The following is a 26,183-nucleotide window of genomic DNA, read 5'->3' as shown; positions in this document are numbered from 1 at the left end:
TTAAATTGCACATAAATATTTATTATCTATCGAGCTCCATTATATAAAGATTTTATGCATGATTATGTGTAAAATGGGGGCAGAGAAATTTAGATTACCTTTTTTTTCTTGTAAGTTAGATAATATGTTCAGGGTCTGAATTAACGTTTAAAAAACGATTCGCTAAAAATGAGGTCGCATTTTTATAGTAATTATTAGGTTCAAGTCATAATCTTCGTTTTTTCGTAACACTTGACGCGTTTTTTTGTAACACTTGGTTGCGTGGCATTTTTAAAACGTAACTTATTGTTAAACAATTGTTAAGAATATTTTGCACGAAAAACGAAACATTTTTAATTCTTTTAAGGCTGTGTTATGCATTTAAAAAAAAAAAAAACTGAACGATCTCGGGAGCGAAATTTACGCATTGCCAAAACATGGAAAGTTATTGTTATTAAATGCCCTATAGTAACCTACATTTACGCAGGATTATGATGATGTAATTAAATTAGTGTGAAATCGGTGTAAAATAGATCGTAAAAATATACACGAGAGTTTTATCACTGCCTGAACCTTTTTTTGTTGATTCGCTATTTCTAATATATTTGTAAAAAACGATTCGCTAATTTTAAAAAACGATTCGCTTTTAGCAAATAGCGACCCGTTATTTCGTTCCCTGATGTTATTTAAAAACTGATTTTTTTAATAATTTTCAGACCCACAAACTGCTGCTTTCTTTGCTTTTATTTTCCCATTCCTCCAACAACTTTTAAAGGGTACAGGAACCGTTGTCAACGGCGACGTCGACATCATGTGCTCAACACTTCAAATCATGCTGAGTCATGTTCGTAAGCAATATAACGATGATGATGCAGCAAATATTCTCCCGAGAGAGCAAGTTCTAAGGACGTCGTGTCAACTGATTGGAACAAGTTTGGTCCAAGTTCAGGTTTTGGCTCAGGAAGTTTTGTTGGCAACTTGTGAAGCTGGGACCCAAGTTATAGGGTAAGGATTGGGTTAAATATGTAAAATAAAACTGGTTATATGATGTAGTGGTTACTGGTTGGAACACTTGACTTCACAACATGAGATCATTGGTAGGATTTCATTGAACAGATTAACTATTGGGCAATGTTTTCACAAATTTTTTTTAATAACTGGCAAAGTCAACTCGAGACTGACTGGGTTAGAGTAACACATGTTGTTCTTTGTTTAGGTTTTAAAGTGAGGCCAATACACATTTAGGTTAAATAAATACTTAAAACTTTTTTATCCAGACCTATTTGATATGGCATTAGAGCTTAAAATTGTTAAAGATCATGCCCAGTTTCTGTTGTCTAATTTTAGGCAAAATGTAAATTTTTTTTTGTTTTTTTTGTAGAGTATCAGAAGCAAGTGTTGAAGAAATTAGAGTTTTACTTGAGGCACTGTTATCACCGGTCGCTACTCTTCGTGGTGCAGCACTAAAGGTTGGTCACAAACCTGTTACATCAGCTGTTTGTAAAATCAATTTTTTAATTTATAATTTTTGTTATGCAGGGACTTAAAATTTTGGGCGACATCATCTTAAGGTCACCAGTAAGCTTAGAGGTCATGCATCGTGCATGGGTAGCTAAGCATGATGTTGATGAGATGAACAGACAGTTGGCTGATGATCTGTGGATAGAGTTAGAATACCAAGTGGAGACTTCGTTGTTAGACAACATTCTGGTAAGAAATTTTTTATTTATTCTTGATGTGAAAAGGTTGACTTCATAGCCTAAACATAGAGTAACTTTAGTTACTCTCGCCCAATCTTAAGTTGCCTTCGGCAGTTTGGGGTATTGTAGATTTTAATTGGCCGATAATCAGGCCGCTTACTTATAGTCTTACATAAGAGCAAGTGGGATCGAACCCAGGACCTCATGTAGTAAAGCCAAGTGATGTATTTTATATTTCTTATTAGTATATCATTTTATCTAAAAGTTATTTAAAATTGAAAGTATTTGCAATGAAACATTAATACCAAAATAACATATATGTTGCTTAGAGCCAAAGTTGTAAGCAATGTTAAATTTCAACACTTTAAATATACAGTAGATTACATATTGACTTATTAACAGATTTTTGATACTATCTTCGCACACATTTCAATACAATTTAAATCATTTCACAAACATTAATTTTCACTTTTTGAATTCAGTTACCTTAGATAATAATCTTGTAAATTGTTTTTTAGGATGACATCCAATATCATGAACCAGTTATTCAGAACTCGGCAGCTCAAGCTCTTAAAGGAGTTTTGAGTTTGCACCAAGATCAAGTTTCACTTCTTCTTACTCAGCTTATTGATCTTTATAACAGGAAGTTGGATGTAAGTTGTTCGAATATTAAATAAATGATGATAATTTTGTTTTAAAAAGTTTTTTTCCAGTTGAAGCAGACTGAAGAAAAATATTAATTTTGTGTTTAAACATCTTCAATCTTCAGTGCTTTTATGCTTCAGCGCCCTTGAGTAAAGCGATATAAACGATATAAACTCCTGCTGAGTCAGCACTTAATCAGCAGAATAATTATCGGGCAATTATAATCTATAGTATCCCAAACTGCCACAGGTAACTCGAGACTGGGTTGGGGTAAGTGATGTTAATCTATAGGTCATAAGAATAAGTAACTATAGGGTAAAAATTTAAAGTGTTTCTTAAATCAATTAAAATAGTTAAAAAAATTATTAAAATAATTTTGAAATTTTAACTTTTTTAGAGACCACCTCCAGTTATGGATCATCTTGGAAGAGTGATCCAGGAAAGTCCTCCGGATGAATACCAAGCTCGCATCGGGGTCTCCCACTCCCTCCTCCAGTTGTCCTCCATCCTTCCAGATGATCAAGTTGGGAAGTTGTTTTCTTTCTTTGTTCCGGATGCATTGGGAGATCGACATCCTGAGGTAAAAAAATTCTTTTAAGAAAGAATTTTATTTTTCAATTAAGTTAAAGGATATTTGTTGCTTTTTTAAGTAAACTTTGGTAACAGCAAATTAAAAAAAATTGAATACAGGTTTTATACTCGTACAAAAACTTGCATGTTAAAGTCCTTAAAACACTTGGCTTGAGTACAAAAGATCCCGTGTTTAATACCCACTGCTTCAATGCTGTAGTTTCTTTTGTTAAGTTGCTGTGTTTGGCTTCTACTGAGCCTAAAACCAATCAGCAGATTAATAATTAAGCAATTTTTTTAACTTTGCTTAAAAAAAAGGCCAAAGACAACTCAAAACCTGGCCAAGTAACTGATGTTACTCTGTGTTTAGGCCGTAAAGTTTTCACCAATAATAAACAAATACAGATACAAAATATGGTCATTTTAATTAGGTTTGACTTAGTTTTGATATAATAATTGTTTTTTTAATTAACTTAGGTTCGTTCTCTCATGTTGGATGCAGCGTTACAAGCAGTTAATGATCATGGGAAAGTTTGCACAGAGGAATTATTAAGCGTGTTTGAAGAATTCCTTAAGAATGTAAGAAAATGATTTTATTCTGTTTAAAATTTACCTTTTCTTTAAATATTTCTTATGTGTAGGTAAACTTAGTTACTTTAACCCATTCTTAAATAATGCAAACTAGCTGATAGCCCCCCTATAATCAGATTGTATTTGTCGTAATATGGTCACAACTTTTATCTAATATTTGCCTGCGATAATTTACCTACACACCACAAACAGCAGTTTAATCCAAACTGCCACAGGCAACTCGAGACTGGGTCGGAGTATCTGATGTTACTCGATGTTTAAGTCGCGCACTCGACCTTCCCACATCGAGGATAAAAATATATATAAATTTGAAAAAATTTAAATTATTGTAAAAGTAAACCAGTTTAAATGTCATAGGCACCAACTTCAGAAAGGTATGATACAATTCGCCAAAGTGTTGTGGTGTTACTTGGTACTCTAGCTCGGCATTTAGATCGGGATAATCCTAAAGTGAAACCAATTGTTGCTAAACTAACTGAGACGTTATCAACACCTTCACAAGAGGTTTGTAGTTTGGATTTTAAGGGGTTAAATGATGGCAAATGCTTGTACATTTTTATATATTTTGACTTCATTTTGTTCAATTTTGGTTACATTTATTTAGTCTTGAGTTGTTGTAAATGAAGATAATATTGACTTAATTTGTTGTATTTATATTGCTGTAATTTTTAATCTAACTTGACATTATGAGTAAGCTTATTTTATTTAAATGTTCACATATAACTTGGTTTTTAAACTAAGCATTGTAAACACAGTTTGATATAATTTTTTTTGATTTTTGACGCAATTGACTTAAGTATATTAGTGATGTTTAATTATCGACCTTTTGCCCAAACTCATGGTTTATTGTATATACAATATTGCCTTATTTGATACTGATGTTACTTAGTTAATTACACCATGCTGAAGAATTAATTTAACCAATCTTGGATTATAAACTGTTCCTAAAATTAAATATAAATCTTCCCTATTTTAAATCTAAGTAAGCCTATCTTATCTTGATGAGTGTTAATAAGGATATCTTGTATCTTAACTTTATCCTAAAATAGTTTCTTAAATTGTTTCTAATGTTATATCTTTTATTGTTTTAGGTCCAGGAGGCGGTTGCAAATTGTCTTCCAGCATTAGTTCCCTCCATCAAGAAGGATGCTCCCGATATTGTGAAGAAGTTGTTGGTTATATTGGTGGATTCGGAGAAATATGGGGAAAGAAAAGGTAAATTCTAAAATTAAGCTGTTGGATACTATATTAGTATCAATCTAGTAGGCCGTAAATAGAAACGTCCTTTAAAATGATACCAAAAACGCATACAGTACATTAATACATTCATGAAAAGTCTAATTTCAGTATTTATATCAGTAAAACTAGTGTAAAATTTTAATATTATGACCACTAACATATGTTATTTATAAATATTAAACATAATACATTAAACATAACCTCTTAAAATTAAATAAGTATCAGTCTAGTTGGCTGTAAATAGAAATATCCTTTTAAAAAACCACTTAGAACACATGCTATATATTTATCACATAGATAAAAATTTTATTTTTAAACCAACTACCAGTTAAGTGTAATTAATTAATATATATTTTAATTTTGAGATGTTATTTTACATTGTGTTATTTTTACTTAAATACTCCATGTGTTAAGTTTTATATTGTGACACTTATTCATTTGCTATATATGAAATGAATTGGCCTTCAAAATCAACTTTTTTATGTTTAACTTTACCATTTTAACTACTATCATTTTTTCTATATAGGAGCTGCTTATGGGTTGGCTGGTATGGTTAAAGGATTAGGAATTGTTTCTTTTAAACAACTTGATATTATGAGCAAATTAATTGAAGCTGTACAGAACAAGAAGAATTTCAGGTTTATATATTGCCTTTTTTTTTACAATATTTAACCTTGAAGAGGAAGGGTCGACTTTACAACTTAAACATAGAGTAACATCAGTTACCCTGACCCAGTGTCGAGTTGTCTGTGCCAGTTTGGGATATTATTGATTATAATTGCCTGATAATTAATCTGTTAATTAATTGCTGGCTCAGCTGGAGTTCATACTGTTTATAGCTTTATATAGCGCAGGGTGCTACAACATGTAGGCAATGGAGATCGAACCTAGGACTTCATGTAGTAAAGCGTTCTGACCACTACACCAATTAGTAGTACTTATTATATTTAAAAAATCCTATATTAAAAAATTGGTATAACCTTCATTTACTTACTTTAAAAAATATTCTAATTTTTTTAATTCTTTATTTTCTTACAGACATAGGGAGGGAGCTTTGATGGCATTTGAGATGTTTTGTGGCATGTTAGGTCGCCTGTTTGAGCCGTACATTGTTCACGTTCTGCCACATTTGCTGCTCTGTTTCGGAGATGGAAATCAGTATGTCAGAGAGGTAACAACACCTGTTTCGAAATTTTGTGAATATTTAAAGTTTATGATTATTGGTTAGGTAAAAGTATTATTTTAATTTTTTACTCTAATTGATAACCTGCCTATGGTTGAGATTTTAAATTGTTGTAATATGGTTGTAATTCTTAATCTAAAATTTGACAGCATTAATTTACATGCGCTCTACAAACAAAAATTATTTTTATTTGTGGGCACTCTAGCTCTATTATATTTAGCTTGCTTAATATAAAAAATTCAGTCAAAAAAAAAACTTTTTATGTAAAAGAAACAATTGTGCCTGACTACAATGTTCTCATTAAAAAAATTTTAATAAACCTTTCGATAAATTAATTTGTTTTTTTACACTCCAGGCAGCAGACAATACTGCAAGAGCTGTGATGAGGAATCTGAGTGCTCATGGAGTTCGAATGGTTCTTCCTTCTTTGTTAAAAGCTTTGCATACTGAGGACTCTTGGAGAACTAAAGTATAAGCATTAAAAATAAATTAAACCTAAATAATGCAAGAGTTTTGTTATGACATTAATTTCACTATCTAAACTTGATAGTCTATATATTCTTTGAGTAAATTGGTTTATTTTTAAGGTAAATATGTTTTTTGGTAGGTTTGTTATACCTATATGTTAGTAATTTTAAATTTATATAATTTTTAAGGTGTTTTTTTTTAATTTTTAACTGCTCATAGTAACTCTAATGTTAACCATTTTTTGTTTACAAAATAAAAAAGGTATCTTTTCCTAAGTTTGGTATTACAACATTGTTCTTATTATTACTATTAACAACATTTAGACTGGTTCAGCGGAGTTACTTGGTGCAATGGCCTTCTGTGCTCCTAAACAACTCTCAGCTTGTCTTCCTAGCATTGTGCCAAAGTTATGTGAAGTTCTGACTGATTCTCATCCTAAAGTACAGAAAGCAGGTGGGTTACTTAGTTTATTAATTATAAATTGCATAATTAAACAATTAATTAATAATTACACTGTTTTAAAATACGACAGGTCAGCAGGCATTGAAGCAGATTGGTTCGGTTATAAGGAATCCTGAGATTCAAGCAATCTCTGATATTTTATTGGCAGCGTTGAGTAACCCAGCTCAGAGGACTTCCAAGTGTTTGCAGACGTTACTCAACACCAAGTAACACAAATGTTTTTCTACAATGTTGTATTCTAAACAATAGTAAAGGCTGTTTTAAAACTATGTGTTTTTTTAACATGCCTAATAATCTATAATTTTTTATGGATATATTTTATTTTATAAGTTAAAAAAAAAACTTGGTTATATTTAGTGTTCATTTTATAATTATTAATTAATTAATTGACTAATTAATTTATTTTTGATTTTTTATAGCTATTTTTATAACCTGATTAATAATTAATTAATAATTGTAGCTATTTTTTATTTTTCAACTAATTACCTTTTTTATACTTTTCTAAAAATTAATTCATAATAAATATTTTTTAATTAGTTACCATTTTTTTTTCAGATTCGTTCACTTTATTGATGCCCCCTCCTTAGCCCTGGTCCTCCCAGTTGTACAACGAGCTTTCCAGGATCGATCCACCGACACTAGGAAGATGGCCGCTCAAATTATTGGAAATATGTACTCACTTACTGATCAGAAGGTAAACACTGTTGTTGTTAGTTTGTAGAGTTAGTATTTTTTGTTCAAAATTATTCATTCTCAATGTGGGAAGGTTGACTTCACAACCTAAACATAGAGTAACATCAGTTACCCTGACCTCAAGTTGCCTGTGGCAGTTTGGGATATTATTATAGATTATAATTGCCCGGTAATTATGCTGCTGGTTAAGTGCTGGATCAGCAGAAGTTTTAAATTAAATTTTTTGACTTTTGTTTTATTATTTTTTATCATTTTTATTATTATTTTTAACTTTAATTCAATTAGTTATAAAATGATTAAATTAGTTTTTTTTTAAATATTTTAAATTAACTGTATCTTGAATACTTTTAATTTTTCTTAGGACTTGGAACCCTATCTTGCTGGTATAATCCCTGGGTTAAAAAACACCTTGCTTGACCCTGTACCTGAGGTGAGGGGGATAGCTGCAAAGGCACTGGGGGCAATGGTTAGGGGCACGGGTGAGACCCAGTTTGAGGAGCTGATGCCCTGGTTGATGGAGAAGTTAACCTCTGAGCAGAGTTCAGTGGATAGGTGGGGATAGAGATTTTCTTTATTAATTTATTAATTTTTTTGTTGAAATTTGCTTATCTCAGTTTTGAATAATTTTAAAGGGGAATAAACTTGCCAGTGGTAAGAATCAAACCTAGGAATTTAAATTGTAGTTTGCTACAGTGCATGGTATGCTCTGTTTAATGCATTACATGAACTGTACCAAATTAGAGCCTGTATTTTACAGTCTGTAACATAGTAGTCAATATTGCCCTACAGACAAAGTTTAATTGTCATGATATGGTTGCAACTCTTAACTAATATTTGGTCTTGATAATTTACCCAAGCACCACCAACAACAGTCTTATTCACTTTGTGTGCCTATAACATAGTTATAAGTTCAGTATATTTAGTTTTATTCTATCTAGGTGTTGTATTAAATTTAATATTGTTTATCTAGGTCTGGTGCTGCGCAAGGATTAAGTGAAATGCTTGCCTCATTTGGCCGCACCAAGTTAGCGAACCTTCTACCAGAAATAATAAAAACAGCAAACTCTGACAATATACTACCCCATGTTAGGGATGGGTATATTATGTTGTTTGTGTATTTGCCCCATACTTTTGGGGAGGATTTTGTGCCTTATATTGGGGATGTTTTGAAGCCTATTCTACAGGTAGGCTTTATATTACTTTTAAAATTATGGCTAAAAACAAAAAAGTAGTGTTTCTTGGAAAAACCAGCAGCTTGGTGTAGTAGTAAGAACACTTGGCTTTACTACATGAGGTCCTGGGTTCTATTTCCACTGCTCTCTTGCTGTAGCGTCTCGAGTGAGGCGCTATAAACGGTATAAACTTCTGCTTAGCCAGCACTTTATCAGCAGTTTAATTACTGAGCCATTATAATCTATAATATCCCAAACTGCCACAGGCAACTCGAGACTGGGTTGGGGTAACTGATGTTACTCTATGTTTAGATCATGGAGTTTACCTTTTCACATTAAGGATAAATAAATATAAAATAATGACCTTTTTATGACATCATACTTGCAGGCACTAGCAGATGAGAGTGAGTTTGTGAGAGAGACAGCTTTATGTGCTGGACAACGAATTATTACAATGTTCGCTGAGACTGCCATCGAGGTTTTACTTCCACAGATTGAGAAGGGATTGTTTGATGACAATTGGAGGATAAGGTTGGATAATTTATTTATTATTTTGTATTTATATTTGTTTATCCTTGATGTGGGAAGATCGAATGCATGACCTAAACATAAAGTAACATCAGTTACTCTGACCCAGTCTCAAGTTAACTTTAGCAGTTTAGAATAATATTAATTATGATTGCCTGATAATTAAGCTGCTGATTAAGTGCTGGCTCAGCAGAAGTTTAAAGCTTCTTACTTTGATGCCACACTATTAATGCTTTAATGCCACACTATTCGCCCTTGACTATTCACCCTTGAGCCTATACTATTATAGGTATAAATTAGAGGTATAAATCAATTACAGGTATAAATCAATTATAGGTATAAATAAATTACTATACTATTCGCCCTTAAGCCCAGGGTTACAAATAGTTTAAACATGTCATAACAGCACACCCTATCCCAAAAAAATATAAAACCTTTCACCATAAAATGATGCTCTTAGACTAGTTTAAAAATTGAATGCTATAAACTTGTAACATTTTTACCAATGTAACTTAGATTTGAATTATATGTAAAATGTATATGGGTAATGTAACTTAGCTTTAACTTATATGAAAAATGTATATGGGTAATGTAATGTATTTTCCTTTAGGTTAAGTTCGATCCAGTTGTTAGGAGACTTGTTGTACCACATCACTGGGGTTACTGGGAAGATGAGTTCAACGGGGGAGGAAGATGACAACTTTGGGACACAAGAGGGCTTCAAGGTGATGTCATAATCCTCATTTATTTACATCAAACGCTTAGATTATTTAAATAAAAGTGGCTAGTCATTCTATATTTTAAAACAGTTCAAATTTTGCTATAGTATGTAAAAAAATATAATTTTGTATTTAATTTGAGTTTTTCTGTTATATATGTATAATGTGAAAACATATCTATGATGTCATTATCTATATTTATAATCCTTAATGTTTAAATCAGCTAACAATCTTGAATTTAAAAACAGTTTAAATTTACCAGAAGTAAAAATTTTTTAACCCATTGAATAATACCCTTACTACTATAAATATGTGATAGAATTAATATCATAATAATTGACTAGTTTGATTATTTTTAACAATTTTTTATTTTTTACAAAAATTATAATTATTTTTATATTTCAGGCATTAATTGAGACTTTAGGCCAGGACCGCAGAGATTTAGTTTTATCTGGGTTATACATGGGACGATGCGATATAGCTCTCAATGTGAGGCAATCTGCCCTTCATGTGTGGAAGATAATTGTTCCAAATACACCGAGAATATTGAGGGAAATCCTCCCAACTTTGTTTAAGTTGTTGCTGGGTTGTTTGGCTTCTTCTGTGTATGATAAAAGACAGGTTTGTGGTTATCTTGTTAAGTTATCCTTTAAATGTTGGAAGGTCGATTTCACAACTTAAACATAGAGTAACATTTGTTACCCCAACCCAGTCTCAAGTTGCCTTTGCCAGTTTGTGATAGTTGCCCAATAATTAATATGCTGATTGTTTTTTTTTGGCTTAGCAGGAGTTTATATTGTTTATAGCACTTTACTTAAAAGCGCTGTAGAATTAAAGCATTCGCAATCGAACAGAGAACCTATTTTAATGGATGTTGTAAACTATAAAATCTGTTGCAGTTTACTTAAACCCTATTCTATTAAAACAGAACTAAAGTGTTCATTTTTGTAATAGATTTGTTGGTATAATTGCTTAATATAAAAGGGTTAAATATTTTTTTTTTAAATTCACTTTATAAATTCTTCAGATTGCAGCTAAAACTCTTGGCGACATTGTTCGCAAGCTAGGAGAAAGGATGTTGCCGGAGCTAATCCCCATTCTGGAGCGAGGACTGGATTCAGAGGATGCTTTACAGAGGCAGGGAGTCTGCATCGGGTTGACCGAGATCATTAAGAGCTGCTCCAAGGATGCGGTGAGTTATGGTTGTTGCTAAGCAACCTTAATAGAACTTATATCTTAAGTTATAAATATTGGTCTTAATATTTGCATGTATTATATTGTTGTTTTATTAGTAAAGTTAAAAGTCATTATAGTTGATAAGAATGTAAGTGTTGTAGTTAAAATTTATTTGATATGGGATACCAGACAAGGGTTTAAGTGATGTTTTGTGTATGTATATTCAGTTAATTTGGGAATTTAAAAAACGATTTTGATGCTTTTAAGTTCAACTATACTGGTAGCATGGTGTAGTGGTCAGAACACTAGGCTTCCTTACATAAAGAACTGGGTTTGATATCCACTGATCTCATGCTGTAGGACCCTTGAGTAAGGCGCTATAAACGGTATAAACTCCTGCTGAGCCAACACTTATTTGGTAGCTTAATTAATAAGCAATTGTAATCTATAATATTTCAAACTGCCAAAAGCAACTTGAGATTGGGTTGGGGTAACTGATGATACTCTATGATTAGGTCAGAAAAGTGATCTAAAAAAAATATTTGAAAAAGGTAGTTTAAATACTATTACTTTCTTTTCAGATATATGGTTTTACTGACAATTTGGTACCCACAGTTCAACTAGCTTTATGTGACTCCCAGGCTGAAGTGAGGTTAGCTGCTGCTACAACTTTTGAACATTTACATTCGACCATCGGGGTTCAAGCTCTGGATGAGATATTACCAACTTTACTCAGACAACTTAGTGAGTAGATTTAAGCTGTTGACTTTATTTAGATATATCTTTATCCTCGATGTGGAAAGGTTGACTTCACAGCCTAAACAAGACTTTGTTACCACGACCCAGTCTTAAGTTGACTTTGACAGTTTGGGATATTATAGATCATAATTGCCCGATAATTTATCTGCTGATTAAGTGCTGGCTTAGGGCACTACAGCATAGATGCAGTGAGAATCAAACCCAGAACAACATGCAGTGTAAAAATGTTCTCACTACACTCTAACCAGATTACCATTTTATTTCAAATTGGAACTAAATTATTTTTTTCAATGTTAGAAAATGAAGAGACGTCAGAATTTGCTGTTGATGGTTTAAGACAAATAATTTCGGTCAAAGGAAGAGTGGTTCTGCCTTTTATTGTTCCTAAGGTAAATATATATGATTTCTATGTTGAATAAATAATGTTTTCTAATATTTATGATTTTTATGCCACTGTATTTATTAAGTAATTGTACTCCTATTAGAATGGCATATTGTAAGTACAATAATATAATCAGGGGTTAAGATTTTCCTTTTAATTCACCATTTAAAGTTAAAATAATTAATATACTGTTCTCTAAAAACACTTTTTTTCAGTTAATTGAACCTCCAGTTAACACCGAAGTTCTAGCTTTCCTATCTTCTGTTGCTGGTGAAGCTTTAACCCGACACTTACCAGTCATTTTAAAGGTAAGTTGTTAGTTGTCATTAGTGCTGTTATACCATGAACTAAAGTTAAATGGATTATATTATTTTTTACATCACTTACCTATTATATTATTGTCATCTTGATTGGATTTTATGGTAATTTTTTGTGCCTATAACACTTGTATATAGGCCTAAACATTAACATGGAACTAGTTATTTGAAAGTTCGTTAACATATTTTACTAGGAATTAAGACTCTTTTGCTTTATATATGTGGTCTTACTCTAATTTACATCACATTAAAATGGTTAATATATCATATTTTTTCTTGGGTATTTGATTATTTAATATAAACTATACCTTTCACATATATATTTCTACTTTACCGCTTTATATAAACTATTCGATAGCCTGCCTTATGGTCAGGATTTTAGTTTTCATAAAATGGTTGCAACTTTCAACTAATATTTGTCCATGATAATTTACCTTTTTTTATTTTGGTTTTTCACACATTGATAAAAGTAAATAATAAATACGATATACAATTAATATTACAACAATGCGACGGGAAAAAATGACAAAATCAATTTAATGATTTAAAACATGCCAAAAGTAATAATGTTTACACAAAGATTTTAAACATGTTATGGCATGGTCAACAAACCCAAAACCTGCACATCTCAAACAACAGTTTTATTTATGTTGTAGGTCTATAAGTTAGACATACATACATATATATATATATATTTACTGTCCACTATGCTCTATTATATAGAGATTTTTTTTTAAATTCAACCAAATTCCATTTTCTCTCTAGGCGTTGTTACAAGCTTTAGTTGAGGTGAACGACGACCTTGAACAATTTGAAACCATCTTGAAGGACGCAACAAAGGTTGTGCTGAGTGTAGAGGGTGACCACGGAGCAAGGATTGTAACTGATGATCTGTTAACGGGGATAAAGAGTAATGATGTGGCCACTAGGAGAGCCTCAATCGCACTTCTACAGTCTTACTGTCAGGTAAGCACTTTTTTATAAGTTTTGGTTATTAATGTGCTATCTACTCTGTTTTAAATTGTTTTTTGAGCTGTACCCGTTATAGTTTAATATTGTGAGAATGCTTGAACAATTGTCCACCAACTTACACCTTAAAAACTACTCCACAACTCATTTTAAGTACTTAAAACACACAAACTATTAGGTTAGGCACTTGTGCAATAAAATATGATAAGAGTCAATGACAAATAATAAGAAATGCCAAAGGTTTATTTAACTAAATACAGAACCTATGTTGTGGTAATAACATATTTTTAAATACATAAAATGGCGAATTGGTGAAATGGTGAATTACTTTTAATTGGTGAATTACTTTTATAAATCTGGTGAATTGGTGAATTACTTTTATAAATCCTTTAAAAGAATAAATGTTTTTACATTAAACCTAATTTACTAAACTTATGTTGTAATTTTTTTAAATTGAATTGTTTTAACTATGCACAGAGCTTTTGTTTTATCTTTAATGATAGAAGGACGATTTTTAAGATGTGTTTATTTATTCATAACCACTTTTTTATATTAAAATTACTGTTCTAGTGCCCAGATTCAGAATATCAGGACTACGTCCCTGTCTTCTACCAAACATTCCTTAAACTTCTGGCTGACGAAAATGTCGACATTCAGTCGTCCGCGTGGCTGGCATTGTCTGCTGTTACTAACTCTCTTGACCCTATTGATATGCAACGGCATGTCAGTTCAGTCCGACATGCACTGAGATATGTAAAAAACGAAGATGTGGTGTTAAAAACTGGAGCTCTGCCTGGATTCTGTTTGCCTAAGAAGGTGACTTATAATTTTTTTTATTGAAATTTATCCTTGATGTGGAAAGGTCGACTTCACAGCCTAAACATAGAGTAACATTTGTTATCCTGACCCAGTATTAAGTTGCATTTGCCAGTTTAAGATAATATTGATTATAATTTCCGATCATTAATTTGTTAATTAATAGGAGTATTTTAACTTTTAGTTGTTATTTAATTTGTGTATGGTGTTGTATAACCTGAGGTTTTAGTTATTTTTTTCTTGTAAATATCCAACTAAACCTTGCTAACTTAAAGTATTATTTAAAATCGATTTTTTTGCGTATTTAATTAATATAGTTTCAAGTTATCTTTTTAATATTAAATTTTTATTTATTCAGGGTATGTCTCCATTACTGCCAGTATTTCGTGAAGGTTTGTTGAATGGATCACCAGAATTAAAAGAACAATCAGCTAAGGGGTTGGGGGAATGTATTCAGCTTCTTACTGCTGCTGCACTTAAGCCTGCAGTTGTTAGTATTACTGGTGAGTTTAGTTTATTTTGAGTTGAAGTAATTGTTATTATTGGAGGTATGGTGTAGTGGTTGGAACACTTAAATTTACTACATTAGAGGTCCTAGGTTTGTTTCTTACCACTTTTATTCCGCACTTAAGTAGGGCGCTATAAGCGGTAAGAACTCCTGCTGAACCAAAAACAAATCAGCTGCTTAATTTTTAAGCAATTATAATCTATAAAATCTCAAACTACCAAAGTCAACTCAAGTCTGGGTTAGGGTAACAAATTTTACTCTATGTTTGGGTCATTGAGTCGACCTTCCCACATCAAGGATAAAGATATACTTTAAAAAAAGCTCACTTTATGTTTAAGCCATGAAGTCGGCCTTTCACATCAAGCTCATTTTACTTTTGCATTGTAATTTTATGTAAAAACCTACTATAATTTCTTACATGTTATTAAGTTTCTTTACACTTTTATATTTTAGGTCCTTTAATTCGAATTCTCGGAGATCGTTTTAGTTCCAATGTTAGGATCGCAGTACTTGAAACGTTGTCACTTTTGCTGCAAAGGGTAAAAACTTTATACTAACATTACAAAATTGTTAAAGTTTAAAATATAATTAAGTCATTAAAATTAAAATTAAGTATTAAGTCATTTTTGTCAAGACTTTTTTTATTTTTTTTACCATGTTTTTTTTATTTTATAGGTTGGTGTGTTTTTGAAACCTTTCTTGCCCCAACTTCAAACTACTTTCAGTAAAGCCTTGCAAGACAATAACAGACAGGTAAGCTTATTTTGTTGTATTTGATTCCTTTGCGACATAGTTAAGTGTTTTTTTGTGGTTATTTTTCAAATACTGGCAACATGGTGTAGTGGTTAAAACACTTGGCTTTACTACATTAGGTCTAAAGTTTGACCCCCACTATTTTTATGCTGAGGTGTCCTTAAATATAGCGCAATAAATAATATGGTCACCAGTAGTGGTAAAAACACTTACTACACCACACATGAGGTCGTGGGTTCAATCCCCACTGATCCCATCCTGTAGCGCCATTGAGTAAAGTGCTATAAATGGTACAAACTCCTGCTGAGCCAGCACTCAATCAGCCGCATAATTATCGGGCAATTATAATCTATAATATCCCAAACTGCCACAGGCAACTCGAGACGGGTTCAAGGTAACTAATGTTACTCTAAATTTAGGTTGTGAAGTTGACCTTCCCACATAAAGTATAAATAAAATATTCTTATTTAATTAACAGGTTAGACTACAAGCTGGAATAGCGTTAAGCCATCTATCCAGTATCCACCCTAGAATTGATCCACTTTTTATTGATATAAACAATAATATTCAATCACTTGAAGATGTATCTGTAAGGTGGGTTTATAACATTTATTAACTGAGTTTAAAACTGTTTTTTAAAGCTTGTATTTATTGTTATTCAAGCACTATATTGCCTGCTTTTGGTATGTTGTTATTTGCTGGAAAATGTTTATTTAAATTTTTTTATTAGGGAAACCATGCTACAAGCTTTGAGAGGTTGCATAAATAATGGTGGAAAGAAAATGAAAGAAACAATTAAACAAGATGTAAGTAAAAACCACCATTTTAAATTTTTATTTTTTAAAATAAATTTGTCAATAAAAAAAATTATTAAGGACCACAAATGGCATGATATTTTGTACAACCAGGCTTTTAAGTTTCATAACTCTACGTCATCATCAGTTGGGGTGATCCTTACCTGTTGTCCTTATGGACAATAGATAAGCACCATATGATGACGCTGAGGTGTATGAGTGAATGACTTATAACAACTCTAACTTTCTGGTGGCCGCAACCCGCCTTTAAGTTTGTCTGAAACCAACATTTTTATTAATTTAAAAATATCAAAGTTTTATATGAAATTTTTTTAGTATTTATTTGTCCTTCATGTATAAAGGTCGACTTCATGACCTTAACATAGAGTAACACCAGGTACCCCAACCTAGTCTGGAGTTGACTTTGGCAGTTTTGGGATATTATTGATTATAATTGCCCGATAATTAATCTGTTAATTAAGTGTTGGCCCTGCAGGAGTTTATACCGTTTATAAATTTTTTTTTAACATATTTTAGTTTATTTATATATATTTTCTGATAGCAATATTAAATACCATCAGTGGGATTTAAACCCTAAATATCTGGTTTATATATTCATTTTACAAATTGCTGTTAGTGGGAATTAAACCTCAGATCTTGAGCCTTTTACATTTTGGGTAGCCACTGCTATATTGATTTAGTTATCATTGAAATAATTACCTTCTATTGTTTATGACATCACAGTTGATCCAGACACTGATCGACCAATTAGAAATGGACGAGGATAGTTGTCTGAAGGCGTCTGCAGGCTGTCTTGGCTGCTTGTGTCAGTTTATGTCTGACGAACAAATCACAAATCTGTTCAATCAAACTGTGTTTGGTAAATTTTTTTTTATTTTTTTTAAGCTTTATAAAAAGTTTATTTAATTCTTAAAATAAGAAAGATTGTGCATAATAATGGTTAAAGGCTATATTCAATCATAAAAAAGTGGTGGTCAGAACACTTGGATTTACTACATGAGGCCCTGGGTTCGATCCCCACTGCTTCTATGTTGTAGTACGCTTAAGTAGGGTGCAATAAATGGTATAAACTCCTGCTTAGCCAACGAATAAAAATTACAGGCTGAATTAAAGGCTTGGATGGAGTTCTAAGTTTAATTTTACCTACTACCAAATATATTTAAAATTCCCTAAAATTAAATTGTTTTAATTTAAGTTTACTTTATTATTAGTTTCACCTCTGTATAAGACTTTTTTATTAACCCATTTTTTATTAAATTTTTTTCATTTTTGTTTTAGTAAAAGACGGAAGTTCATCCTGGAGGGCAAAAGAAGGTCGAAGCTCCCTATTGGCTGCCTCATTAAAAGAGGCGTGTCCCAATGTTTTAACTGACCAATGGGAAAGCAGGATTCTTGATCATGTCTTATCCTACTCAACAGTAGACAGGGTAGGCTTTTATTTAAAATTTATTCTGAATATAAGACTAAATATTCAATAGCCCAGTTGTATGTTGATTTTTGTGATATTAAACTAGTCTTTATTTTCCATTACCTGTTAATAAAAGTTTGTACTGGTATCTTAATTTAAATCTATGATAACTGTATGGTAAGAAATGCCAATTTGGTTACATCTATGGTAACAGGAGGTATTGAACTCAGTACCTCTGCATTAAAACTAGTTTGCTAACTGGCAAAAACCTAAGGGTGTTTTGGGCATCAAAAAGTAATAGAAATATATATAATAAATATAACAAAAATGCATTGGGAAAATGACAAAATCATGATTTAAAACATGCCGTAAATATTAATGTATACATACAGATGTAAACATTATGAAATGGCCACTAATATGAAAAAAATATTTAAATTTTTTGATTTAGGTTCAACTTATTAACAATGGCGTACATGCAGCAGCTTACCTACTAAAATATTACATTAAAAATGGACAAAAAATCCCAAACCAGGTCACAGAGTCTTTTAAAAAGGTAATTTTAATTATTTTTAGCTTACTAACTGTACAGTTTGTAAATATTTTTAACTTTTTTGCTGTTTTTTAGGGCCTTGAAAATCTATCAAATGATATAAAAGTTGAAACAATGAAGTCAATATGCTGGGTGATGCAACAAATAACCGACAATGAACCAAGTATGACATCATAAATAATACATTAGATTTGGGGCAACATTAAAGGAACAATTTAAAACTTATTTTTAATATATTTTCAGGTTAGGCAGCGTGGTGTAGTGGTAAAAACACTTGCTACACCATATTAGGTCTTGGGTTCAATCCTCACTGCTCTTGCTGTAGCGCCCTTGAGTAAGGCGTTATAAACGGTATAAACATCTGCTGAGCCAGCACTTAATCAGCAGTTTAATTATCAGGCAATTATAATCAATAATATCCTAAACTGCCACAGGCAACTCGAGACTGGGTCGAAGTAACTGATGTTACTCTATGTTTAGGTAGTAACGTAGACCTTCTCACATCAAGGATAAATTTATACAAAAAAAAATAACGTTTGATGGTAAAAATTACATTATTTTTTAGACACCCTTCCAGAGAGGTTATCCAATATTGTGCTCTCACTGATTCTAAGTTTAACTAAAGAGAAAAACACAACAGTTCGGTCCCAAGCTGAATCTACATTAGTTTCAATATTAAGACTCCACCACTCTGAACAAATATATCAGGTAGCTTTTATAAGTTTAAATATATAAACACTTGGATTCACTCCATAAGGTCCTGGGTTCTAATGCTCTTATGCTGTAGCATCTTTAAGTACGATGCTTAACCATTGGTATAAACCCCTGCTAAGCCAACATATCAGCAGATTAATTTCCTTGCAGTTATATTCTCTAATGTCCCAAACTAACAAAGTCAACTCCAGACTGGGTGGGGGTAACATATGTTACCCATATGCTAACGTAAATAATGTGTTTTTTTGTAAATAATTTATGGTTTAATATTGTTTTAATTGTTAGGCAGTACACATTCAATAAAATGGTAACAAATTGATGCTTTTTGTACCTGTAATACTCTAACTTTAAGTGTTCATATGATGTTGTGGTCAGAACCCTTGGCTTCACTACATAAGGTCCTGGGTTTGATCCCCACTGCTTCCATTTGTTTTAGCAATAATTATGTGTTGTAACGAGGACTTCTGCAAAGCCAAAACCAATTAACTAGTTAACTATCGGGCAAGTATATTTAATAATATCCCAAACTAGCAAAAGCAACTCGAGACTGGGTCGGGGTAACAAATATTACTTAATATTTAGGCTGTAAAGTTGGCCTGCCCTAGGGAAAAATTACCTTAATAAATTATAACTTAGGTATATGGTTTAAGTATTGTATCCATCATTGAATTATAATTTAAGTATTTTTGTTTAAGGAAACTGTATCCAACTTACCAACTCGTGAATCCAACTCCCTCCAGGAATTATTCAAACAAAAATTAAAGAAATTAATTTTAACTCCACCAACATTAGAAGATATAGATGACACCGTTATTAAAACCTAGTTTTATTTAACAAAATTAATATGTTAATAAGGAATCGATATTACAGTTTATTAAAAGTTGACATTTATTTGGTCAAATGGTGTTTATAATATTGTGTTTAAAGATCAATTAACAATTATGCATAAGGCTTTATATATTTTGTAAAGGCAACTAAATCCCATAAATTATTATTTATTTAACTTGTGTATAATAAAGTCTTAATGAAATTTTTTTAATTTAAACTTTTTTGTTCTTGAGCTGTGTATTAACTAGGTGTTTACTGAAATAATTTAAAAAGTTTTCCGTTTTTGTGGGATTTAATTTCTGTTTGTTGGTGTTTTGCAAGCTATAGCTACTTTAATAAGCTGAACTATTTAAACACAACTCTGTGGATTCACAGTGATTATAATATGATTATTTGTAGTGTTATGTGGAAAGGTTAACTTCACCATCTAATCATGGAATAGCTTTTATAATCACAGTCAAATCCTAATGTACAGTTTAATTTCAATGATACTATAGTCCAAACCTATTTTTATTAGGTTGTTTCAGTTTTTAAATCTTTGTATTATCATTATATTACCCTAATCACTTTTAGGTTGTGCAGTTTTCGAATTGTCTCTATTATAGGTAACATATGTTGTCCTTAAATAGTTTAAAAGTGTTTTTAACTCGATTTGGGCTTTAATTCGGCTTATCCAATGCAATATGCATAGACAACTAGTAAAAAAATGTAAAATGAGAGTCAAAATTTCATGAAATAATGTTATAAATATGTTAAGATATGTAACTATCCATTTTTATTGGCTTAACTTACTTTTAAATGGCGGACGGTAGGTCCATACCCACAATGCATCAGTCAAAATGGCGGCACAATCGTTTGCATTAAAGAAATGAACCTGGCGACATTTTATAAAAAATTAAGGATTTTTTTTTTATTTTAAATAGACAGTGGGCTAGCGATGGCTTATTAAATGATGCTAACTTGTTAATTACGCCATTAAAATAAGTTAAATATAGTAGTTATGCAGTTTTGTAACTAAAAAAGGTGTATTGGTCAAGGGTTTAGTTTTTTAGTATATCGCCTTTAAAATTTAAAATTTTATGGGAAAAATTGGATGTTGTGTGTAATATATAGAAGTGTTTGAAAGTATTGAATAAGTTTTTTAAAATGTTTAAATAGAGAATAAATTATAGCTTTTAAATTTATTACAAATAACAGTTTCTAAAAGAAGAGTTACATGTTTTAATCAAGCCTGTTATAAAGCATTGGAAACTTAAAATTTTCCATTAAGCGCCGCGCGTTGGAATTTGACGTCATAATTAGTGCGCCTCCGCGAGAAATTCCTTTACCACGAGATCCCGGGTTGTTGCATCATAATCTGTAGGAGTATCGTTATCACGTGACTCGAGTTGTCGCACCAGAAAGCGCTTTGTGCGGGAACGTGGCAATTGTTTAGTTGTTAATTAAGACGTTAATTATTAATAAAATTTAATTAAAAATTAAATAAACTTTAAGATATAATAATAGGTTACTAGTTTATAATGTTATATTAACGTTTTAATTATTTATTTAGAAGATTTAAGCAGATATATTTTGATTGACAGTTTGGAAAGCGCTTTCAGTGCAGAACGGCGCCGCGCAAGCATCACGTGACCCCACGTGACTATGACGTTGGATTAGAATTGAAAGTCGGAATTTTAGTTCTTTCTAGATGGACTTTCGAGGTGAGCAGACGTGTTTTTGTTAGTATATTGTAGATTCAATTTTTATTAACGAAACTTATTATAATAATGTTAACAGGTTATTGGGCGAATATATATTAATAATATTATTATAGTTTGTTACAATCAATGTATAAATTGTACAAAAGTTTTTTTTAATAAATTTTTTTTTGTTTGAATAGTAATCTAGTTTAAAGGGACATATGTAATTAAGTTTAGTAAACTTATTAATTACATAATAGACAATTTTGTTATAAAGTTATTTTATTTTTTAGAAGAGGTGATTAAGAACAAGCTCTAGTGCACCATCTTGTGAGCAACATTTCTGAAAATTTTCCAGGTTCGTAATTTTTTAAATTGATTTTTTGAATTTATATAAAAATAATGTCAGCCCATTATTAATATCTCAAAATCATAAAAATATCATAATTTAAATCATAATTGCATAACTAACTTAATTGTTTAAAAGTTTTATAAAGAAAGTTTATATTAATTAAAAATTTTCGAACATTATTAAACCTGTGTTGATGCGCAGGTACTTCTACAAAGTAGTTAAAGAGGTATAACATTTTGGCACTTTAATTATTAAAATATTCATCATATCATAATTTTTTGGGCCATTGTAATTAAAATTAAATCTCATATCTTAAATCTATGGCACAAATTATTGAAAAAATGACATATCTAACTTTTAAAATATATATTTGCAAAAAATGCCATTAAGATAGGGTTTAGTGATCATTACCATTTTTTAAACAATATGTTTTATGTAGAAGAAAAATGGGATTATATTTGGATTATTATTGGAGGAAAAAGATAATGGCAGGAATTGGAGGAATGGAAAATGGATGGAATCATTATAGGTCTTCTTTGCAACTAGCAAAGGAGAAGTTAAGTTTTAAAAAACTCAAAACCCGAAGACGACTTTGAAATGGATTGGATCATCTTACAAACTCAAAAAATAGTCTCAGGACCTCACTTCAACTTGCAAACCTAAAAAATAGTCTCAGGGCCTCACTTCAACTCGATGAACTCAAAAAAACTCAGGACCTTATTATAATAAATAATATGTTGAGGTCTGTAGGGTTATAGGTTGTCACGTGCCTGATTTTTCATATGTACTGCATAAACAAGCGCTTAAAATTTTCACGGGTTAAAAGTTTCACGTGTCTGCATTTTCTTTTTTATGTGTGACTGGTTAAAAACTCATAATTTTGCGCTTTAAAAGTTGTATAGTTGACACAGTCCCAAATAAGTGTGTTTAGGTTTTTGTGTGTAATCATAATTAATATTAAACGGGACTGTTTAATGGTTTTTTAAAAGTGTGGCCTATAAAAGTTTTGGCGCTGTAGAATGTAGATTAGAATAGGTTTATTTTAAAACTAGGACTATGTGTGGTATATAATTATTATTGTGTGTTTTTTATGCAGTTTATTCGCCCTATGTTAAATTAATGCTAACTTAAAGATATTGGAGAGTATATAATAGTACGAGCCCTTTTTTTAATGTATTAAAATTAAGTGTGGTAAGAGTATTTAAAGTATTTATCTAAAATTAAGTGTGGGTAGGTTATATGTGTAAAAGTATATAGAAGTTTCGCATCCGTGTCTATTCTTTGTGACTGGTTAAAAATCATAATCAAAAGCGCTGTAGTGGTATTTAAAGTGTATAAAACTAGGCTTAAGTATGTGTAGGAGCAAAAGGGTAGAATAGCATATTGAAAACTAGGCCTATGTGGATTTTAGGCAATTTACTGTAAATTTTTTTGCTCTATATTATATTTATGCTATACCTAAGTGTGTGTATGGGTTGAAGCCCACCATAAAATATTATTTATTCGTGGGTTGGAACCCAAACTTAATACTAATTATAAATTCGTGGGGGTTCCCAAATTAAATATATCTGCGTGGGTTGGAACCCAAAACTCGAAAAAAAACAAAAATTTCTGTTTTCCATTCTTTTATTTTTTTACAGGCGTTCCTTATTTCCATTTCTTTATTTCTTTACACAGGGGCATTCCTAACTGTTTTTTCTTTACAGGGGCGCATTACTAACAAAACTAACCCTTATTTACAGGCTTTTTTTCAGGTTAGATTACCACAAACAAATTTAAACATTCTGTTTTTTATTTTTAGATGCTGGTTGAATATTCCTGAGACATCGTCGATTTGTTTTTGGCCAATTTTAATTTGTTTTTTATTTTTAGAGTTCCTGTTAAAAGAAAACTTCAATCTAACCTTGCAGCTTGTTTTTTTCCACAGGGTAAATTGCCACATATAAATATTAACTATGTTCTTTATTTTTAGATTCAGTTGACAAGGCGGTGTTCTGAACAATGTGCTGAAGGACAATGAGCGGCAACAACATTCGCTATGTTCTGCAACACACTAATGGCGCTGTACAATGGGCAATGGACAATGTGTCGCAAAACAACGATGGCACCGTAAAATGGACAATGTGCCATAAAATATTGTTGGCACCGTAATCGGACAATGAACAATGTGCCGCAAAATGATGCTGGCACTGCAAAATGGACAATGTGCCACAAAATGTTAACGGCACTGTATAATGAACAATGTGTCGTTAAATAATGATGACAACTAAAAACATAACATGCAAATTTTACCAAACTTTGTATACACTACACATATTTCGCAAAAAATCAATTTTACATTCATAAATATTTGCCAATTTCATTTACTATAACTATTTTACATAACATCATTGTACTTGCAACTCTTTTATGTAACATTATTGTACTTTTTGCTTTTTTTCGTAAGATTATTGCAATTTTTTCTATTTTGTTTTACACAATTACCCTTTTTTACTGGCAACACTTTACTGTTTATTAACATAGCACTGTATTCGTTTTTTATTTTCGCACAATTAAAAAAGAAACTTAAAGGTAATTTATTTTAGTTAGTATTAGGCTGCAACTGGGTAAAAATAAATCAAACTCCGGGCCACTACAATGCTTAACCTATCAAACTGTAAGCCAAAGGTCAACTAGACCACAATGCAAAAGTTAATCAAACTATAATGCATTCCTATATCGAACTACAATTCAAAAGTTAATTGAACTGTAATGCATTCCTATATCGAACTACAATTCAAAAGTTAATTAAACTGTAATGCATTCCTATATCGAACTACAATTCAAAAGTTAATTGAACTGTAATGCATTCCTATATCGAACTACAATTCAAAAGTTAATTGAACTGTAATGCATTCCTATATCAAACTACAATTCAAAAGTTAATTGAACTGTAATGCATTCCTATATCGAACTACAATTCGAAAGTTAATTGAACTGTAATGCATTCCTATATCGAACTACAATTCGAAAGTTAATTGAACTGTAATGCATTCCTATATCGAACTACAATTCGAAAGTTAATTGAACTGTAATGCATTCCTATATCGAACTACAATTCAAAAGTTAATTGAACTGTAATGCATTCCTATATCGAACTACAATTCAAAAGTTAATTGAACTGTAATGCATTCCTATATCGAACTACAATTCAAAAGTTAATTGAACTGTAATGCATTACTATATCGAACTACAATTCAAAAGTTAATTGAACTGTAATGCATTACTATATCGAACTACAATTCAAAAGTTAATTGAACTGTAATGCATTCCTATATCGAACTACAATTCAAAAGTTAATTGAACTGTAATGCATTCCTATATCGAACTACAATTCAAAAGTTAATTGAACTGTAATGCATTACTATATCGAACTACAATTCAAAAGTTAATTGAACTGTAATGCATTACTATATCGAACTACAATTCAAAAGTTAATTGAACTGTAATGCAAAAGTATATTTTTTTTTTTGTATATATCTTTATCCTCGATGTGGGAAAGTCAAATGCGCGACTTAAACATAGAGTAACATAAGTTACTCCGACCCAGTCTCGAGTTGCCTGTGGCAGTTTTGGGATATTATAGAGACCATAATTGCCCGGTAATTATGCTGCTGATTAAGTGCTGGCTCAGCAGGAGTTCCTACCGTTTATAGCGCCTTACTCAAGGGTGCTACAGCATGAGATCAGTGAGGATTGAACCCACGACCTCATGTGTGGTGTAGCAAGAGTTCTTACCACTACACCACGCTGCCGGGATATTGAACTATAATGCATTACTATATCGAACTACAATTCAAAAGTTAATTGAACTGTAATGCATTACTATATCGAACTACAATTCAAAAGTTAATTGAACTATAATGCATTACTATATCGAACTACAATGCAAAAGTATATTGAACTATAATGCATTACTATATCGAACTACAATTCAAAAGTATATTGAACTATAATGCATTACTATATCGTACTACAATTCAAAAGTTAATTGAACTGTAATGCATTACTATATCGAACTACAATTCAAAAGTTAATTGAACTGTAATGCATTACTATATCGAACTACAATTCAAAAGTTAATTGAACTGTAGGGCAAAAGTTAATAAAACTACAATGCAAAACTTAATCGAACTGTAGGGCAAAGGTTAATTGAATTGAAA

General features: G+C 31.3%; 1 protein-coding gene and 1 non-coding gene across 2 annotated transcripts in view; both read left to right on the top strand.

Annotated features, from left to right (window-relative positions):
* The window catches only part of LOC145756013 (stalled ribosome sensor GCN1-like), a 31,955-nt gene extending 11,182 nt beyond the window's left edge, over positions 1 to 20,773 (top strand). The window contains exons 20-55 of the mRNA XM_082572234.1: positions 696 to 984; positions 1,361 to 1,448; positions 1,519 to 1,689; positions 2,198 to 2,332; positions 2,722 to 2,904; positions 3,372 to 3,473; positions 3,843 to 3,989; positions 4,577 to 4,700; positions 5,251 to 5,362; positions 5,763 to 5,895; positions 6,263 to 6,376; positions 6,699 to 6,828; positions 6,908 to 7,043; positions 7,393 to 7,531; positions 7,892 to 8,082; positions 8,501 to 8,714; positions 9,091 to 9,233; positions 9,841 to 9,955; positions 10,355 to 10,570; positions 10,977 to 11,141; positions 11,707 to 11,869; positions 12,182 to 12,273; positions 12,482 to 12,574; positions 13,349 to 13,549; positions 14,123 to 14,368; positions 14,727 to 14,871; positions 15,330 to 15,415; positions 15,552 to 15,629; positions 16,108 to 16,223; positions 16,360 to 16,435; positions 17,168 to 17,303; positions 17,723 to 17,871; positions 18,304 to 18,408; positions 18,481 to 18,568; positions 18,971 to 19,113; positions 19,815 to 20,773. Coding sequence (XP_082428360.1) covers positions 696 to 984; positions 1,361 to 1,448; positions 1,519 to 1,689; positions 2,198 to 2,332; positions 2,722 to 2,904; positions 3,372 to 3,473; positions 3,843 to 3,989; positions 4,577 to 4,700; positions 5,251 to 5,362; positions 5,763 to 5,895; positions 6,263 to 6,376; positions 6,699 to 6,828; positions 6,908 to 7,043; positions 7,393 to 7,531; positions 7,892 to 8,082; positions 8,501 to 8,714; positions 9,091 to 9,233; positions 9,841 to 9,955; positions 10,355 to 10,570; positions 10,977 to 11,141; positions 11,707 to 11,869; positions 12,182 to 12,273; positions 12,482 to 12,574; positions 13,349 to 13,549; positions 14,123 to 14,368; positions 14,727 to 14,871; positions 15,330 to 15,415; positions 15,552 to 15,629; positions 16,108 to 16,223; positions 16,360 to 16,435; positions 17,168 to 17,303; positions 17,723 to 17,871; positions 18,304 to 18,408; positions 18,481 to 18,568; positions 18,971 to 19,113; positions 19,815 to 19,943 — 5,093 coding nt within the window. The 3' untranslated portion in view covers positions 19,944 to 20,773. The remainder of the gene's footprint in view (positions 1 to 695; positions 985 to 1,360; positions 1,449 to 1,518; positions 1,690 to 2,197; positions 2,333 to 2,721; positions 2,905 to 3,371; positions 3,474 to 3,842; positions 3,990 to 4,576; positions 4,701 to 5,250; positions 5,363 to 5,762; positions 5,896 to 6,262; positions 6,377 to 6,698; positions 6,829 to 6,907; positions 7,044 to 7,392; positions 7,532 to 7,891; positions 8,083 to 8,500; positions 8,715 to 9,090; positions 9,234 to 9,840; positions 9,956 to 10,354; positions 10,571 to 10,976; positions 11,142 to 11,706; positions 11,870 to 12,181; positions 12,274 to 12,481; positions 12,575 to 13,348; positions 13,550 to 14,122; positions 14,369 to 14,726; positions 14,872 to 15,329; positions 15,416 to 15,551; positions 15,630 to 16,107; positions 16,224 to 16,359; positions 16,436 to 17,167; positions 17,304 to 17,722; positions 17,872 to 18,303; positions 18,409 to 18,480; positions 18,569 to 18,970; positions 19,114 to 19,814) is intronic.
* LOC145758208 (U8 small nucleolar RNA) lies at positions 16,565 to 16,705 on the top strand. The gene has a single exon (XR_014286198.1). It is a non-coding gene; the product is annotated as a U8 small nucleolar RNA (small nucleolar RNA).
* Positions 20,774 to 26,183: the final 5,410 nt, after the last annotated feature.

This window comes from Corella eumyota, chromosome 6, assembly GCF_963082875.1.
Source record: "Corella eumyota chromosome 6, kaCorEumy4.1, whole genome shotgun sequence".
NCBI classification, from domain to species: Eukaryota; Metazoa; Chordata; class Ascidiacea; order Phlebobranchia; family Corellidae; genus Corella; species Corella eumyota.
The sequence above is the reverse complement of the archived record's forward strand: the minus strand, read 5'-3'. Positions and strand labels throughout refer to the sequence as shown.